The sequence below is a fragment of the Chiloscyllium plagiosum genome, unplaced genomic scaffold (assembly GCF_037043375.1).
Source record: "Chiloscyllium plagiosum isolate Xiang-an unplaced genomic scaffold, Cpla_swu_hap1 HiC_scaffold_26, whole genome shotgun sequence".
Classification (NCBI taxonomy): Eukaryota; Metazoa; Chordata; class Chondrichthyes; order Orectolobiformes; family Hemiscylliidae; genus Chiloscyllium; species Chiloscyllium plagiosum.
The window spans coordinates 31745697-31765040 of NW_028270164.1; the positions used below are offsets into that span (position 1 = coordinate 31745697).

General features: G+C 39.9%; 1 protein-coding gene across 5 annotated transcripts in view; it reads left to right on the top strand.

The window, feature by feature from the left end:
• The window catches only part of hmga1a (high mobility group AT-hook 1a), a 238426-nt gene that overhangs the window by 54204 nt on the left and 164878 nt on the right, over positions 1-19344 (top strand). The window contains exon 5 of one of the 5 annotated variants that reach the window (XM_043716780.2): positions 4339-4389. The exons of the other annotated variants lie outside the window; for them this stretch is intronic. Coding sequence (XP_043572715.1) covers positions 4339-4389 — 51 coding nt within the window. The remainder of the gene's footprint in view (positions 1-4338; positions 4390-19344) is intronic. 5 annotated transcript variants of the gene reach the window in all.

Genomic DNA, 19344 nt, shown 5'->3' on the forward strand with positions numbered 1-19344 from the left:
GGTGAACAGTATGAAATGTTGCACTCTTTTAAATAATATTTGATTTTGGTTATATTGTAATCACAATATTCATTTACATTTTTACATTTTATTATTAATATTTCTTTCCCTCACTAGTCCAGAATGTTGTTAATTATATGTGTAAAATCTTCAGATGATTTCCTCCTGTAATTAGCGATTAAATGTGGCTTAAAATTGCCTTTCAAGATCCTAAACATGAATTCAATTGTGGGAAAATGTATTTCCTTTTAAAACATGAAAGCGGTGAAGCTCCAAAATCTCATGGCTAAGAATGTTACTTTTAAAGAATATTTATATATTATTGAGAATAATGTATCACCATTTGAAAAAATACACATTTTTAAAGTACATTTTAATTGTGGTCAATTAGACTGCACAAATCCTCTTAAGACTTATTTGCATGTCTGGCTCATTAAATCTGTGGAATGGAAGTACATTTTGTGGTTCTGTGTGGCGTTATTGTGGTCAGTTATACAAGCCAAAATTTCTGTTCTTGGATTTTTTTCATGCTAGGTCAGCATCCCCACCGATCTGATTCATCCTGGCCCTAATGTGTAACTTGTTATTTTTCACTGATTGAAATGAAAATTATGTTTGTTATTAGTGCACAAACATAAATAATTCTGGAAAGAGAATGAAGAATTAGATACAGTATTATGTAGGATGTGACAATATGAGATTACATTTTGCCTGGAGAAGCTCTTTTATGTTGTAAAGAACCAGATTAGATTTGAGATTGATCTACATAGCAGTCTGTAATTGTAATCTCATTGTTTTTGACATTTCACAGGTTTGTCAAGTCTGTAACATCATAAATGCTATCAGAATAGCTTAAAACTGCGTATTACTTGTGTCTGCTAATATGCAATGATTTCTACCAAATTCCATCATATATTTCCAAGAATGATGTGTAGTTATCAAATAAATTTCTTTTAAGCAGTAAGTTTAGGAAGTACTGAGTGCAAGATGTTCCATTGTACATTCAAGTTTCATTCGCATCCACTTAAAATAACCCTTGAGATATTAACATGTTGTTCTTCTACTGGGAGAGTCCATTGCCAAGCCCAACCTCACCTTCAGGTATGTAAGCAAATGTACATGTGTGCACACATTTCAGCCATTTCCGGATAGCAGTCAGGAGCAGGAAGCCTGGTTGATTTCTCTCTCTCTCCGTCCAATAAAAAAAGCACCAAAACCAATTAGTGTTAAATCACTGCCTTAGCAAAGATAAGCTAGTTGCAAATAGATTGAACCTAGTTTGTCCCGATTCATGTGGCTCAAATGTACACAGGACTTCCTAACCCAGTAATTAGTCAATGTTTGCAGAAGTTTTAAAGGGACGACTGTAACAATAGAATAATGTGTATAATGTAGCAAAACTAAAAATATTTTTGTTTGGTGAGGTGTTCCATTTGCAACATTTAAGAATGAGAATAATAGATTTCTACAATGTTTGTAGCCTGGTCTATTTCCGTTAAGCTGCTAAACTAGCATAGAAATTCGGCTTATTGTGTTATTTGTCCTGGAATCCTTGGTGGACAATTAGTGAGACATTGACAACTTTAAGGTGAAGTGTTAAATAATTATGAAAGGTCTCATTTATGTAATTGTCTAACTCACAAAACGTTATAAAAATTGTAAGTATTTTGGCTAATTTCAACTTTTTTACTATTTGTCTTCTATTCTGGGATGCTTTCACCGTTTAAGCCTAATATTTCTCTCATGCAGCCTTTTTGAATCTTTTCAGTCTGGCTTATGTCCAATCCCTCCACTGAGAGCAGCCTAGCTAAATATTCCGTATAAGTGCGATTGTAAATTCTTATCCTTGTTCGTTGCCTCGTCCTTTTCACATCCTTTAATATAGTAAGACGCTTCATGCTGATTTATCACTCTGCGACTAAACTTCAAGGAAGTGCCTGTTTTAAATTCTATTTCTACCTATTGCCTTCATCCATATTCCAGTGAGCCCAACATCTCTTCTACCGGATTCTTCTCTTGTGCCTCCATAGCTTGGTTTGACGCAAGATACTAACCTTCCTGCATCGATAACACACAATACACAATTCATTGCTCTATTTTGTTGCTGCCTCAACTTGAATTAATGGTGGATAACTGCCAGTTTGCTAACAAGCTAAGTTTAAAAACTCACTTTCTTTCTAAGTCTAAGACTATCCTTTCCATCCTAGAAACGTTATGTTCTTCATTTCTACTTTGCCCCAGTGAAATATTTTCAATCACCTCTTTGTCACTGAGCAATTGACAATTGATACGATCCACACTGAATTCAGAAGTTCCACTCTCTGCAAACTCCATTTAATCCAAAACTTCAACTTTTTTGCATCCAAGATCAAATGAATCAGCATTGTTCTCAACAACATCTGCTACCTCTCATTCCAAATCAATTAATTGAAAATTAGCATTCTTATTTACAAATTTCTTGGTGGACTTAATGTATTCAATCCTGCAACAAATTCCATTTTTCGGCTTCATCGTCAATATTCCTGAGTTTGAAAAGCATCTTTCCAGTTCTTCTGCATTTTTGATTCCTGTTCCTGCTTGTGACTACTGTTTCTATTCCAGAAGATGTGCTATCTTGGTGTGTCATTCTCATCTGCTCTCTCCTATCCATTGTGATGGCTGTGATCTAACTGCACCTAATTTGATCCTGTCTTGCTGCTGTTCACTTACTGGAACTCTGCTAATTTCAGCTGTGAGCAAATGGCAGAAATACTGACTTTTTATTTTTGGATGTCACCGTGTCTTTTTAAAGTACTTGTTTATATCTCTTACAGTTTGTAGCTGGAATTTTATACATTATGTCTTAACATTCACAACTGAGAGCCCTCTATTTCCTTTCCTGAAATTTATTGTTGTCCAAGTTTCTAAGGCATACAGGAAATTGGGTAGAATGTAACATCTTTTGAGTTATATTTTTTCCTTGTTACAAACTTATGTTCTTGTGGTTGTTAACACATCCTTCATCTTCACAATATGGCTTCTGGCTATCTTTGTCCTTCTCACTTTGGCAGCTCATCCATCACCTTCTGTTAGTCTTTGTCATAAATGGACAAACTTTTATTTTCATGTGTTCATTGGATGTGGGCATTCCTGGCCAGGCTAGCCTTTATTGCCTTTTCCTAGATTGTCCTTGAGAGGGTGGTGGTGGTGAGCTGCCTTATTGAGCCAGTTCTTGGCGTGTAGGGACACCCACAGTTCAGTTAGGAAGGAAATTCTGGGATTTGAAACAGTGACAGTGAAGGGATGGCCACATGGTTTCAAATTAGAATGGTGTGTGGCTTGAAGGGTAACATGAGCTGTTTCCATGTCCTTCCAAGTGGTGGAAGTCATCGGTTTGGAGAATGATTTTAAAAAAGCATTGATGAATTGCATCCTGTAAACGGTAGACATTGCTGCCATTGTGTATCGGTGGTGGAGGGAGTGAATTTTGAAGATGGTGGGATGGGGAGCCGATCAAATGGTCTGCTTTATCCTTGGTAATATTGAGCATTTTTGCTATTATTGGAGCTCCACTGAGGCAAGTGGAATGCATTCTATCTCACTTCTGTCTTCGGCCTTATGGTGTTCAGGGTTTGAGGACATGAGGTGACTCAATTGCCTCAGAATTCCTAGCCTCTGACGTATTCTCTGAACCTCTGCTGCAATATTTATATGGCTGGTCCGGTTCATCAGGAGTTTCAGTGATAGTAATGGCGATGATAATAACATTGAATGTCAAGTGGAGATGGTTAATATTTCTTTTGTTCGAGATTGTCATTGCCCAGTACTTGTGTGTTGCAAATATTACTGGCCATTTATTGGCTGAATTCTGAATGTTGTCCAAGTCTAGTGTGATACTAAAATCATCAATCTTCATGCTAGTTTCTAGCAATGCAGCCTTCTAACTAAAATTATTTTTGTCTTTTTGCAGTTCAACTGCAATCCTTATCCAAATTTCTAGAATTTACTTGGCCTATGATATTTTGTGGATGCTGGTCTGATTCCATAAGTTACACTATGTTTTCAGTGAACCAGAAGTTTGTCAAACTTGGGGCACATACTAGTTATAGATTACAAATGCGTTCCTGAATTCCTCCACTATGTTCCATCCATTCCCATTTATCATCTCCATGATTTCCAACTTTGGTCATGCTCACTACGAAGATTGCGAAGCTTGATTTTTTTTTTTGCTATATGATAGCTACTGTGTAAATACAAGTTTATTTCTGTGATGACCGCTGTGAAAAATGAACAGCTTGGCATACCAAAAACTCACCATCATTGCTTTGCATTCTAATTATGTTTTCCATGGAATTCCAGAAAGGTGAAACGTCAGGAACAAAAAAACCCAGAGGTAGACCAAGAAAAAGGGTAAGCAATTTTGTTTTCCCTTTTTAAAAAAAAGCATTTATTCACTAACAGTGTTTGCTATCTTTCTACATTTTAAATCCTGCTTTAAATATGCTTGGGTAATGTTGTTTTCTCAAAGCTTTGTAAATCTTTCGTACACCTCCAAAAGTTTTATTTTCCATTAATCCAGTATTCAGCTTAAGTGAAATATGCATTATATACTGCTATCTGTCATACAAAGAAAGGTTTCTTTAGATCTGAGCTTATTTATTTGTTTTGCATGTGAAGTCAAGTCTGTCGTGCTTATTGTCCACCTGCTACAAAATATGAAACGTGCAACTACCTATAACATTATCATTGTTATAGTTGAAGTAACTAACTGGCAGTTAATTTAAGGCAACTAATTCAATGTGTTCATTCTTCCTTCTGATTTTGTCGTATTTTTATCAACTAACTGTTATTCTTATTTTACATGTTACTATTTACTTTTTGAGTGCAGAGAGTTTTGTTTAAGGGCCATTTACAACATTTGGGTCAGGCTGCACTGAAGGGTGATGGTATCAGCAGTGTACAGTGATGATCTGTTGGAAATATGCAGGGTAGGAATATAGTGACATCAATCAGTAAGTATTTCTGATTTGATGCCTGTACAGGCGTTTTCCGGGCTTTAACCTGAACATGCATTCTGTAGCAGGAAGGAGACATTTCCCCCCCCCCCCCCCCCCCCCCAACCCCATCCCCACCACCACCACCAATACACCATCCCCATTGTTTAAACTTAATACTAGATTATGGGCACATCTCCTTGGCCTATAGCATGCAAAGGATAAAAAGCAGAGGAGATACCTAGCAGGAGAAGCTGCCAGAAAAGAGAGGAGAGAAGGACTCTGAGCAAGGAGGTTATATTATTTGGGAAATAGATCTCATTTTGATGCTTAGTGAGGAGCGGTGTGTTATTTATGTGATTGAGTAACAATATCCACATTGAATGCTGCCACTTTCTGTAGTCACATTTACAAACTTAGATATGGTAAGGGCAGCATCGTCAGTAGTTGACTGTGGCTTTGAATTTTTACGTGTGGATTCTTTGCATTCAGAGCAAGCAACATGTGAAATATCTTCACTATTCATACATGCATAATGAAATCCATTGATGTGTATTTGCGGAAAGGGGGATGTCATAAAAACAGAAACTGCTGGAAAAACTCAGCAGGTTTTGCAGCATCTGTGGAGAGCAAACAGAGTTCATGTTTTGGGCCAAGTGACCTCTTCAGGGATGTATTTCATTGCTGTCTTGCGAGAGAGAGAAGCAGGCAGAATGAGCATGTGCTTTATCAAAGATGATGGGCTTCTCCATGGTGGAGGGTGCCACTGATGACACGCATATTATTTTATAGATTCTGCATATCAACTCTGAGGGAGGAGAGGCATTTCTGGTTGTGCTACATCTCCGTGTCCAGTTACCATGCAGGGTCAATGCCTGGGTTATCCGAACAGGTTGTTGATGGCCTTATTCTGTGGCATTCATCTATGTCATCTTTATTGAATTAGCACATATAACCACAGGGTAATCACTGTGTGATGAGGATTGTTCTTTAGTGCCAAAGTTCATGGAAACAACACTAGCTTTACACAAACTGAAGTCCCCCAGTGAAGTGCGCAACCACTCAACAGCACACTAATTATTGAATTTACACAGTGCATCTTACAAATTGTACACACTGCTGCAACTGAGTGTCGGTGGTGGGGGTGGGGGGTGAGGGGGGGGGGATGTGGTGCAGTAGTAGATGCTTATGGTTCTGGTCTGTGTACAGTATTTGGGTAAATTAGCAGGCAGCAAGTGCTACTTATGCTTAAATCACTACCTATGCCTATTTTCAGAACCTGCCTGATTTAATCCCTATTAAATTACATTTCATCTATTTTAAACCTGTCCCTGCAAATAAAGTAGTTTTAGAGCTCTTGCTGAATGGAAACTAGAAGCCACTGAAACGTCGGTGATGTACAAAAAGTACACCAAGCATTCTTATGTTTGGTGCCATTCACAAATTTTAACAAATTCTTGCTATTGTAGGAACTTGTATTTATGCTGACCAGTTGAAATTAGATGTTGGGTGAATTGATTTATTTCCTCTTTCAATGAACAGGGTATTATTCTATGAAGCTGCCAAATGATATATGTTTATGTCATACTATGAGGAGATTCAAAAGTGCATAAATGAGAATTGATTCAAAACTTAATGAGAGAGGACACAGTGGACTGAACCTTAGATTTTGTTTTGGCTAAGTACAAAGTTGTGTCAAGTTTTTTTTAAAGAGGGTTTGTTGCTGTGAGGCCTTGTGAGTTACCTCACCCTGTCTTACCAAACTTGCCTTATTTATTACCGTCATGTTACTGTGGTGTTTGTTCCATCTGATTTCTGCCCCATCTTACCACACTGTTCCTGGAACAAATGATCAGTCAGCCAATATCCCAGAATTTCTCAATGTCTGTTGTACTCGCAAAGCCCATCGTGCACCAGAACAAATACTGTCATTCTTAATCTATCCTGCATGGTTCATAACATGTGCCCCAGGCCAGACAAACGTGAGTTTTTTTTAACATTTATTTGTAGGACGTGAGAATTGCTGGCTGGAAAGCATTTATTTCTAGTCCGTAGTTGCCATTGAGACAGTGCTGTCAAGGATTTTAATCCAGTGACCGTGAAGGAATGGTGAGTGGCTTGGAGGGGAACTTGCAGGTAGAGGTATTCCCATGTATCTGCTGCCCTTGTCTTTCTAAATGGAAATGGTCATCGGTTTGAAATATGCTGTTTAAGGAGCCTTGGTAAATTTATGCAGTGCATCTTATAAGTTGTACACTGCTGCGACTGAGTGTCGGTGATGGAGGGATTAGATGCTTATGGATATGGTAACAGTCAAGTGGACTGGATTGTCCTGGATGATGTCAAGCTTCTTTAGTGTTGTTGGAGCTGTACCCATCCAGGCAAGTGGGGAGTATTCTATTGAACTCCTGACTTGTGCCTTGTAGATGATTGACAGGCTTTAGGGAATCAGGAGGTGAGTTACTTGCCGCAGTATTGCCAGCCTTTGACCTGCTCTTGTAGCCATTATGTTTATGTGACAACTCCAGTTGAATTTCTGGTCAATGGTAACCCCAAAGATATTGATAATGGGGATTCAGTGATGTCAACACCATTGAATGTCAAGGGGCAGTGGTTAGATGATTTCTTATTGGAGATGGTCATTGCCTGGCACTTGTGTGACGTGAATGTTACTTGCCACTTGTCAGTCCAAGCTGGATATTGTTCAGGTCTGATTGTATTTCACCATGGATTGTTTAGTACCTGAGGAGTCCTGAATAGTGCTGAACATTGTGCTGTCATGGTGAATATCCCCACTTCTAACCTTTTTAATGTGGACGGAATGTCATTGATGAAGTAGCTTAAGATGGTTGGACCAAGGAGGATAACTTGATGTATTCCTGCAAAGATGTCCTGGAGTTGAGGTGACTGACCTCAGGCAACCATTACCATTTTCCTCTGTGCCAAGTATGGCTCCAACCACTGGAGAGTTTGCCCTCGATATCATTGACGCAGTTTTGTTGGGTCCCCATGATACCATTACTAGTTCAAATGCGGTCTTGATGTCATATCACCTCTGGAATTCAGCAGTTTTGTCCATGTTTGAACCAAGGCTTTAATGATGTCAGGAGCGGAGTAGCCATGGCGGAACGCAAACTGGATGTCACTGAGCAGGTTATTGCTGAGCTGGTGCTGCTTGATAGTACTGTTGATGACACCTCCTATCACTTTACTAATGATCGACTCATGGGATGTTAATTGGCCAAACTGGATTTTTCTTACTTTCTATGTACAAGATGACATACCTGAGCAATTTTCCGCATTGTTGGATAGATACCAAAGTTGTAAGTGTACTGGAAGAGTTTAGCTAGGGGACTGGCAAGTTGTGGAGCACAGGTTTTCAGTACTATTGCCAGAATGTTGTCAAGAGCCATAGCCTTTGCAGTATCCAGTGCTTCCAACCATTTTTTGATATGATGTGGAGTGATTCACATTGGCTGAAAGACAAGCATCTGTGTTTCTGGAGATAACTGGTGGAGATCTTCTACTTGAGTACTTATAGTTGAAGATTGCTGCAAACACTTCAGGTGTTTCTTTTGCACTGATGTATTGAGCTCTTCCATCATTAAGGATGGGGATATTTGTGGAACCTTCTTGCCCAGTGAGTTGTTTAATTGTCCACCACTATACACATCACTCGATATGGCAGAATTTGATCTGTTGGTGTGGGATTGCTTATTTGTCTCTATCAGTTGCTGCTTATGTTGTTTGGCATGCAAATGGTCCTGTTTAGTACATTCATCAGGCTGACACCTCATTGTTTAGGTATGGCTGGTGCTGTTCCTGACATCCCCTCCTGCACTGTCTGTTGAAACAGACTTGATCTCCTGACTTAATGGTGTAATGGATGAGATATGTATAGGCCATGAATTTGCAGATTGTACTGGGGAACAATTCCACTGCTGTTGATAGCTGACTGCACCTTATGGATACCAATCGTGAGTTGCTATATCTGTTCGAAGTCTGCCCCATTTAGAACCATGATACTGCCGGACAACATGTTGGACGGTATTCTCAATGTGAAGACAAGACTTCGTCTCCACAAGAGCTGTGCAATAATCCCTCTTAGACAAATGCATCTCCAGCTGGCAGATTGATAAGGATGAGATCAAGAATGTATTCCCTAATGTTGGTTCCCTCACCACCTGCCACAAACACAGTATAGCAGCTATGTGGATTAGATTACTTCGTGTGGAAACAGGCCCTTCGGCCCAACAAGTCCACTCCGACCCTCCAATGAGCAACCCACCCAGACTCATTCCCTTACATTTACCCTTCACCTAACACTATGGGCAATTTAGCATGTCCAATTCACCTAACCTGCACATTTTTGGACTGTGGAAGGAAACCGGAGCACCAGGAGGAAACCCATGCAGACACCGGGAGAACATGCAAACTCCACACAGACAGTTGCCTGAGACAGGAATTGAACCCGGATCTCTGGTGCTGTGAAACAGCAGTGCTAACCACCGTGCCGCCCCCAGCTTTAAGACTCAACCAGCTCGGTCAGTAATACTGCTGCAAAGCTAGTCTTGATGGTGGACATTGAATTCCTCCACCCAGACTACATCTTGTGATGTTGCCACGGTCAGTGCTTCCTCCAAATGTTCAACATGGAAGAGTACTGATTCATCAGCTGAATAACCAGCAGGAATTTCCTTACCCATGTTTAACCTGAAGCCATGAGACTTCATGGTGTCTGGAGTCAATGTTGCGGATTCCCAGGTCGGCTTCCTCTCAATTGTATACCAATGTGCTGCCACCTCTGGGTCTGTCCTGCTGGTGGGACAGGATGTATCCAGGGATGGCGATGGTGGTGCCAGGACATTATAAGTTGTGATTCCATGAGTATGTCTGTGTCAGGCTGTTGCTTGAGTGGGTGAGATTCTCAATTTTGGCAATAGCTTCCAGATGTTGGAAAGGAGAACTTTGCAGGGTCGACAAGGCTGTTTCTGCTGTTGTGTTTTCCATGCCTAAGTTGATGCCAGGTGGTCCGTCCGGTTTCATTTCTTTGTTGCGACATAGTAGCAATTGTACAACTGAGTGTTTGCTCGGCCATTTCTGAGAGCAGTGAGAGGCAACCACATTGCTGTACCTGGAGGCACATGTAGGCCAAGCCAGGTAAATATGGCAGATTTCCTTCTCTGAGGGACATTACTGAGGCAGTTGGATTTTTTTCCAACAGTGGATGATGGCTTCATTGCCATCAGTAGATTTTTAATTCCAGTGTTTTTTATTGAATTCATCTGCCATGGCAGGATTCGAACCAGGGTCTCCAGAGCATTCGCTGATTTTCAGAATTAATAGTCTAGCGATAATACCACTAGATCACCTCACTATATATCTGTGTCTCTGTTGGAGGCAGGGCCTTAGAGGTCCTTTTGAATAGGTGGTGCCAAAGTGGGAGTCAGTCTTTTCTCAAAGGCAGCAGTTGAGGTCAAGACACTGGACTGCCGGCCAGAACGGAGGTTCCACCCCCCAGTTTAAAGTACTCTAAATTTAGATTTAGATTAGATTACTTTACAGTGTGGAAACAGGCCCTTCGGCCCAACAAGTCCACACCGACCCGCCGAAGCGCAAACCACCCATACCCCTACATTTACCCCTTACCTAACACTACGGACAATTTAACAGGCCAATTCACCTAACCTGCACATCTTTGGACTGTGGGAGGAAACCGGAGCACCCGGAGGAAACCCACGCAGACACGGGGAGAATGTGCAAACTCCACACAGTCAGTCGCCTGAGGCGGGAATTGAACCCGGGTCTCTGGCGCTGCGAGGCAGCAGTGCTAACCACCGTGCCGCCCATAATTGTCTGGAGGATGTCCAAAACACTAGGAAGAAGGTCAATGCCTTCTGCCAAGGTAAGTTCTACTATCATCTGTTATACTGTCGACTCACCCAATCTCTGCTTCTGGTCCCACCTTCAACAAAACTCCTGTTCTACCACTGTCATTAAACTGCAAACTGCAAACCCCTCCACAATCAGCCCAAGCCCTGACACTACAAACCTTGCCTGCTGTCTGTGCTGCCTGCGCTCTTGCTTGGGCCACCTCTCCACCTGCACCAACAGTAATAGTTGTGCAACCCACTTCCATTTCACATTACCTGCCTGTTTCTCATTCTGTGAGGAAAACAGTCTACAATAGGGCAGAAAGAGTCAAAGCGAATGGTGTGCTGCCCATCATTCAGCTACTCACCCCTTACAAAGAGACGATCCTGACTCTGACCATCCCAAACAAGGCCTGAACTGGTTTAAGAGGTTGCCCTTGACTTACTGTGCTGGAAACACCTGAACAAAGTTTCTTTCTGAATTTGACTGAGGCCTGCTCACAATGGTGACAAGTGTCTTGGCTTTGCACTAAATTGCATGGCAAGACAGCAGTAATGTGAACTATATGTAACTGTGGGAACAAAGCTGAACAAAGCAAGCCAAAGGAAGCTGTAAGTATCCAGTTAGGCTCAGAATAAGTGAGCGTTGTTGAGAACAAGTAAAGAGCTTGGAGTTGCAGCCTGGTCCAGTCCATGAGCTGGGTGCTTGTCCCTCGGTACAATGCTGCAGAAATACAATGATAATTACTTGTATAAACATGGGATGCACTATGGGGTGCAGAACTGCAGAACTATCCTGCAAGTGAAATAGAGACATGTCAGGAAGATTGTGAGAGGCGGACAAATGTCTTTGGATCCAGTGTCTTTGGATGTGTGGTCCATGATGCTGGTGTTCACAGAGTGTGCTCTTTGAGTTGAAACCTGGTTTTCATCACGGTGAGTTAAATCCTCCAGGTCTTTGCTCTGGTTTCCTATTGAATTTTCCCAACATGGTGCTTGTGTGGTGAGTTTGTTGGGATGGGAGGCTGAATATTAATGAGGCATCAATTGGCAACCCACTGCTCCTAGGAAGGGTCTTGCCGAGCCGCTTCTGAAAAGCGTAAAAGGTGGCATGGTTTTCTCTCTGTCAAGGTGGACCTTTATTACCACATGTCTCGTCGTAATATATGTCGCTTAGATGATTACAAGATTCTGGCTAATATTGTTATCAGTCATACAGTTTTGTAATGGAGATGAGCTTACAGTAATAAAAACTTACATTTATATACCACTGTTAGATATTAAAGTTTCTCAGGATGCTTCATGATAGTGCTGTAAGAGTGTGACACTGAATTACACAAGGAGATATTAGTTCAGATGACTAAAAATTTGCTCAATTAAATATTGTAGGAGGAAAGCAAGGCAGAGAGGAGGAGAGATTTTGTAATTATTTGTTGTAGGTGATTGAGGTAAAAGAACTTCAGATGTTTCAAGAATAGAAAGAGCAAAAGGAAAGTTAAAACTAGTAAAACAAGAGAAATAACAATGAAAAATACCTCAATCAAGTGCAGCTACTAAGGGTTCTTTTTTAAACAAAAGAAGGTGCTAAATGGGTGCATTGATAAGTCAAGATTGTCTGTTTGTCTGTCTGTCTGCCTGGATTTGGCACTCAAGTTTCATTTCAAGTTATGGTAATAAACAATTAAACTTTTCTGAAGGTGCAAAACCAAATATTAACAGCTTTCACATTCAAATATTGATTGAATTTTTGTGGAGGAGTATGTGTCTGTTCCTCACACCCACTTCTATTGAAGATTTGAGGTACTTTGGCTGGCATAGAATAGCATGTTACAGAATGGCTCAGCAACCAGGTTCTCTGTGGCACTTCAGGTCTCCTGAAAAGAGTCCAGCACAGCAACTATTCTCTGTTGCTGAATCTTCAGAGAATTTCGATTATAACTCTTGCTTGAATGCAGTAAAATCTTGGTGGCAAATTTCAGAAAGCTTCTTGATATATTTCAGAGGTCTCCCGGTCTCGAGGTGATGCCCAGTGCAGACTCATCTGCCCTTACTGCATTTCATTTTTTTTCTCTTTGTCTGCTTTGGAAGGACTGTAATGCTGAACTTTTTAACTATTGTTTTTATTTGTTTAATTTATACCTACCCTTTGTATTTAAAATGCCACTGGAAATGATGACTTTGTATACTTTTCAGGGTACTCATGTATTCTGTACTTGAGTATATATGACAACAAAACTTCTAATTCTATTTCACAATTCCACAGTACTGAACATTAAAATGGTGAATATCCCTTTTAAGGTGCTTAACTTCAAATAACTAGATTTTCTCTCATACATTCACGAGATGAGGGCATCGCTGGCTTGCCCAGCATTTATTGCCCGTCCCTAATTGCCCAATGGCCAGTTAAGAGTCAACCACATTGCTCTAGGTCTGGAGGGACATGGGGGAGACCAGGCAAGGATTATAATTTCCTTTCCTGTTGAATGTGGTCTTTGAGTTGTTAGACTTTTGGATTATGTCTGATTTACCATGTTTTGCCTGCTTCAATTCTATAGGTTCATGGTTGACTCTATTTGGAGCACTGTGCTCAGTTTCATTTATTCTTCCCCTAAGCTATCACCATGCTCATCTCAAGCTTGAGATCGAATTCCTGCTTCTTTGGCCCATTCCTATAAAACAAATAATATCTGAACATTCCTTCTTGGCTTCCTAGCTGGAGTAATAGAGATGGTTCAGTCTTCTCAGTCATTGACTCCAATTTTAACAAATTGCTGTCTAAATCTTTTTCAAAAAACAATCACTCTGATTGTGTCCCCTTGTAAACAATTTTTTCATCTCCAGTTTTGTTTCTTCTTATGTCCCAGATGCAGCGATCTTATACAACCTTGTAAAATATTGAGGGGTATAGATAGTGTTAGTGGCAGTTGTCTTTTCCCTAGGATTGGAGATTACAAGACTAGAGGGCACAGTTTCAACGTGAGAGGAGATTTAAACATGACATGACAGGCAAATATTTTACATAGAGGGTGGTTCATATGTCGAATGAACTTGTGGTGGATGTGGGTACAATTACAATGTTTGTTTAAATGGCGTTTTGATAAGTACATAATTAGAAAGGTTTGGAGGGATTTGAACCAGAAACAGGAAAGTGGGGTTTGTTTAGTTTGGCATGGACTGGTTGGACCGAGGGTTCTGCTTCTGTGCTATATGACGCTATAACTTCCTATGTGAATCCCAATAATTAACTTCTGGGAGTAATCTAACAGCCCGAACAAAGTCAGAGTGACATATTTGGTGAATGTAATGGTCTTTCCATGCTTAAACTCCTTGATTTTTCTTACAAGAATCACTATACGATCTTGTATCGATTCTATTGCCCAGCTCCATGACATAATTGTCTGATTGCTCACAGCATCTCAAGTAACTATTTGCTATTCCACTTTCTTACAATACAACATATTGTCATTTGATGTTATCTGCAGATATGAGGTCAAACTTCACATGGAGAGGCAGTTTGATCCTTTCACCACAATCCTTAAGCCCTCTCCCACCCATGTGTCACCTTGAGATTTTGACTTCCTGCCTTGGGTGATCTACAATTTACACCAGCTAAAACTGGAATGATCGATGGCATTGACTTTAGTTTGCCACCACAAATTCTATAACTGTGTAATCAGTTCCATCCACCCTTCCTGACCACTTTTTCCTAAACCATACAACATCCTGTTCCATCACATGGGCTGCTACTTTCACCTCTGAATCATACCTTAACTTGACCCTTACTCAGCCCATCTTTTGTTGAAACCCTAATCCATTCCTAATTCACCTGTGAACTTAATTATTTCAAGGCTGTCCTGCCTGATTTTCCATCCACTACCTTAAAAAATGCCAATTAATCTAAAATAACGTTGGCATTTTCTATACTGTGTCAAGAGTGTTGCTGGAAAAGCTCAGCAGGTCAGGCAGCATCCGAGGAGCAGGCAAATCCATGGTTTGGGCAAGAGCCCTTTTTGAACGGCTTATGCCCGAAACGTCGATTCTCCTACTCCTCGAATGTTGCCTGACCTGCTGTGCTTTAACAGCACCACACTCTTGGCTCTGATCTCCAGCATCTGTAGTCCTTACTTTCTCCTAGTTTTCTATACTGCACCAATTTCTGCTCACCCTACATATTGTCTTTTACCCGACAACTGGCAATTAGCCATTCACAGCTTACATTCTGTCTTTCTACTTTCCAAACCTAGTTAAAATCCACCTCTCTGACTAAAGTTAATCTCAACATATTTTTCTGTTTATGAAACTGTGAATCACCTTTGGGTGTTTTTGTACATTGAAGGGGTATTATGAATATAGGATATTTTTAGTTGCTTTTATATAACTGCAGTTGCCAAGTAACTGCTTTTCAAGTGGACAGTCAATTTTTCCAGCCACAGCTATGCTGTTTTCCAGACCCCTGCACAGATACTACGGACAGGGTCTGGAAAAGCTGACATCCACACAAATAATCAACAGTTGGTAACCATGCCTTATGTATTTGCATTTCTCTATATTTACTGCTGGGTTTGGTTTGTCTATCAGCTTTAAATTATTATCCATTCAAATTGCTGTGAAAGGTTTAGCCAAAGCTGAGTAATGGATGGTATGCTGAAAGATATTTCAGGAAATGGAAAAATGAAACTGAATTATGGAATGTGATCCCAAAATACCAGTAAATATAGAGTCATTGAGATGTACAACATGGAAACAGACCCTTCGGTCCAACCCGTCCATGCCGACCAGATATCCCAACCCAATCTAGTCCCATCTGCCAGCACCCGGCCCATATCCCTCCAAACTCTTCCTATTCATGTACCCATCCAAATGCCTCTTAAATGTTGCAATTGTACCAGCCTCCATCACTTCCTCTGGCAGCTCATTCCATACACGTACCACCCTCTGCATGAAAAAGTTGCCCCTTAGGTCTCTATTATATCTTTCCCCTCTCACCCTAAACCTATGCCCTCTAGTTCTGGAATCCCTGACCCCAGGGAAAAGACTTTGCCTATTTACCCTATCCATGCCCCTCATCATTTTGTAAACCTCTATAAGGTCACCCCTCAGCCTCCGACGCTCCAGAGAAAACAGCCCTAGCCTCCTCCGACTCTCCCTATATCTTAAAACGTTATGTAGTAAGGAAATTCAAGTTGTTAAATTACCTTTAAAACAGTAGCCTTGGCCAAAGACCTTTTATGTGGGGCTGTTTTTTTTCTGGTTAATGTTGTCTTTTGAGTTAGGTTTTGATGTCAGGTCAGATTTTCCAAGTTTCTATTGCTTCAGTTTTATAGTTTCATGGTTGGACCTCATCTGGAGTACTATACTCCGTTCTGTTCACCTCATCTTAGAAAGGACAAATTAAACTTACAGCAGGTGCAATGCAGTTTATACTGGAATAATACTGAGGCTTAAAATGTTAAATTATAAGAAGCAGTTGCTTGAACATGTTTTATGTACTATTAAATTTGAAAGATCAGGAGCTGATCTATTAAGGTAATTGTCATGTTAAAAGATTTAATACCATACACGGAGAAATGATTTCCTATGTATGGGCAATTGAGAAAAAGATAACATTAGAGATATAGTATTGAAGGATAAATTCTGGGATCACAGAAACCTGTGTGAGACCTTGAAAAAGATTCTTGGAACACTATACCCCATCCTCTCCCAAATGCTGTGAATGCTAGGATAATTGGAGCTTCCAAGATTGATAGATGGTGATTGATCTTTGTTGGTTTCGAATTTTGGTAGGTTAAGTTGAGTACATGGAATTCAGGTGTAGACCTCAGTCATAATCAATTGAATGGCATAGCAGGCTCAAAGAACTAACTGACTGACTTTCTTTCAAATGTACCTTGGTGCCTAAGTTTATCCACAAAGGGTTATTCATCACTGCATTGGCATTTTTCTTTCCAGGAAAGCTGTTTAAAAGGATTTTATGTTCAAGAAATTACCTTGATCTGCTTTCACGAGGTGCATGCCATTGTTAAAATAATGCTAATGAAATGAAAACAGATGCAAGGATGTTCCTGACCAGTGAATTCTGATACTACAATTGGGCTTAATAAAACCCTAATAGCAGAAGGAATGTCATTGAGGTCCTTTGAATTCCAGCTATGTCTACATTAATGTTAATTCTACAAAAGTACTGACTCTTTAAAAATCACTGGTGTTATTTCGCATTTCAAACCAGACATCCAGCCAATTGAACTAACCAACCTCCACTGTCTCCGAGAAATAGGGATGGGATGGGATGGGGGCACCTGTGTGATGTTAATTTTCAAAGGGCAGGCAAAATAAATTTGGGAGACTCCTACTTCGCCAGTGTGCTAATTCAGGTATCCTCTTAAACTTGTTTTAAGAGCAAAATTCCCTGTGATTCAAAAAATACCAAATTCCTCTACTGCTATTGCTTATTAAACCAAATAGTGTCAGTTGATCATATTTTAAAATTCACCAATGATCACAAAATTGCTTGGTATATTTTTGTGGGAAGGAACTGAATTATAAATGCTATGGTTAAATTCAGCCTGTGGTCATTATGGTGTATTGACATTGAATTTTCATAGTTTTAGCATGAGTACACTTGCAATATATAATGAACTGTAACATGATTGAACTTGAAACACCCAGGTCTTTCCTAATCACAAGGTGAACAATTAAGCTGCATATCCTTCGAGTAGAAGGTAATTTATTCTTACCAGTTGTTTGATATTTTAATTGTCATTTATTACACTGTACCACACCTGAAACTGAGGATTCCATAAAATATTGAAGGCTAAAGTGTTAATATAGGGTTGTAAGGAATTATGCAGTTAGAGACTTACACAGTGTTCCCCTTTTTCTACTGGCATCTATTTTTTTATTTTTATGACTATTTATTCCCTTTTTAAAAGTGAGTATGGATTCTGCTTTCATAAATGGTTTCCAACCTGTCCCTTCATTGTATTACTGTTAACCATAAGCATTGCTTCTTGATTCTGACACACCAAACAGAGGAAATAATAATTTTTCCTTACCTGCATTTTTTTGAACCTCTCTTTCAAAAATTGTATCTTCTCTGATTAAAAGGACTGCAGTCTTTCTCCATAAAGTACCAGTAACTCCATTCCTTTCTCCCAAAGCTATGCCTCCCCTCCAGCTTATTTCGCAACTGTACTCCTCATTAGCTTAATGAACTCAACCAGAGCAACTTCGGTTCACTGCCAGTCTTGCTTGCCAAGCCCTCCCTTAAGTTGTGCTCACTCATTTCCCCATGCATTTGCCCATCTTCATCGCCTGTTTCCCAATACACTAAAGCTAAAATTTAGGTTCGAGTCTGGTCCCATTTTAGCACATCTTTGTCCTTAAGCCTCCAAATGCCAGTCTACCTTTTGATGGTATTCCAGTTCTACATCTCTTAGTAATCCTCCTCCACCCCTCACAAACTCTTTGGCTATCACAGTCCTAGAGCTTCTAAACCTCTTCACGTTGCCTCTTTACTCCCAAGTTTTCTTTTTATGTTTCTTTCGAACCTAACATTCTGGCTACACTGACCATTTCATTTCACCTTATTAATGTACAATTAGTGTTCTGTTGTCACGTGATCATGTGTAAAACGTCTTGGGCTATTTCATTCCATTAAATATGCTAAAATATTCATGGTGTTATAGAAGTATAAAATATTTTTGGTTTGATAGAAATCTGGAGATTAGACTGGAATAAATATGGTAATGCAAAGTGTCATGAACTACTTTAGCATTTTATCTGTCTGCTTTTTGTCTGTGGATTTGGAAATTTGTTATTACCTATTGCTATATTTTACAGCTTCAGTGTATAAATTTTTGAAGTCTAGCTATCACCTCTTCTATCAGCTGTTGTCACTGAGGAAAACTGCTGCAGTCATTGTCAGCCTCAAGTACACAGCAATGCTGGAATTAACAAATCATTGTAAAAAGATGTAAGGAATCCAGAAACAGAACAACAATGCATAAAATACACTCCTATATTGCAGTATAAGATCCTGGGTTTTATGAAATTGCAATTTTCCTATCTGCATTTAACATTAAAATTTAATGAAAATTAGAACGCTGACAAAACCATTAAATGATTCTAGCCATAATGTTAAACCACACCAAGACAGTCAGGAAACGTAGATGTGTAAGATCAAACCATCATATAAGTGAAGTGTCGCTCCAACTCGCTATGAATGCAGTTGTTGCCATTTTTATGGTGGCAGGGCTTGCAACATCTAGTGAAACACTTAATCAGTGTGATATGGATGGTTTGTGCTCACTGTGCATGCATGGATTTTTTTTTGCAGGAGCCCAAAAATGTACTGTAATTGAAAGTTCCATCAGTACATTTCCAGTCAAAAGGTGTGACCAGTAAGAACCCTGAATTCTCTGCTCCACTCCCCCCCACCACCCCCCTCCGCCATCACCACCATTAGAAGATGTAAATTGTGCTTGAAAGTTCATCTTTCA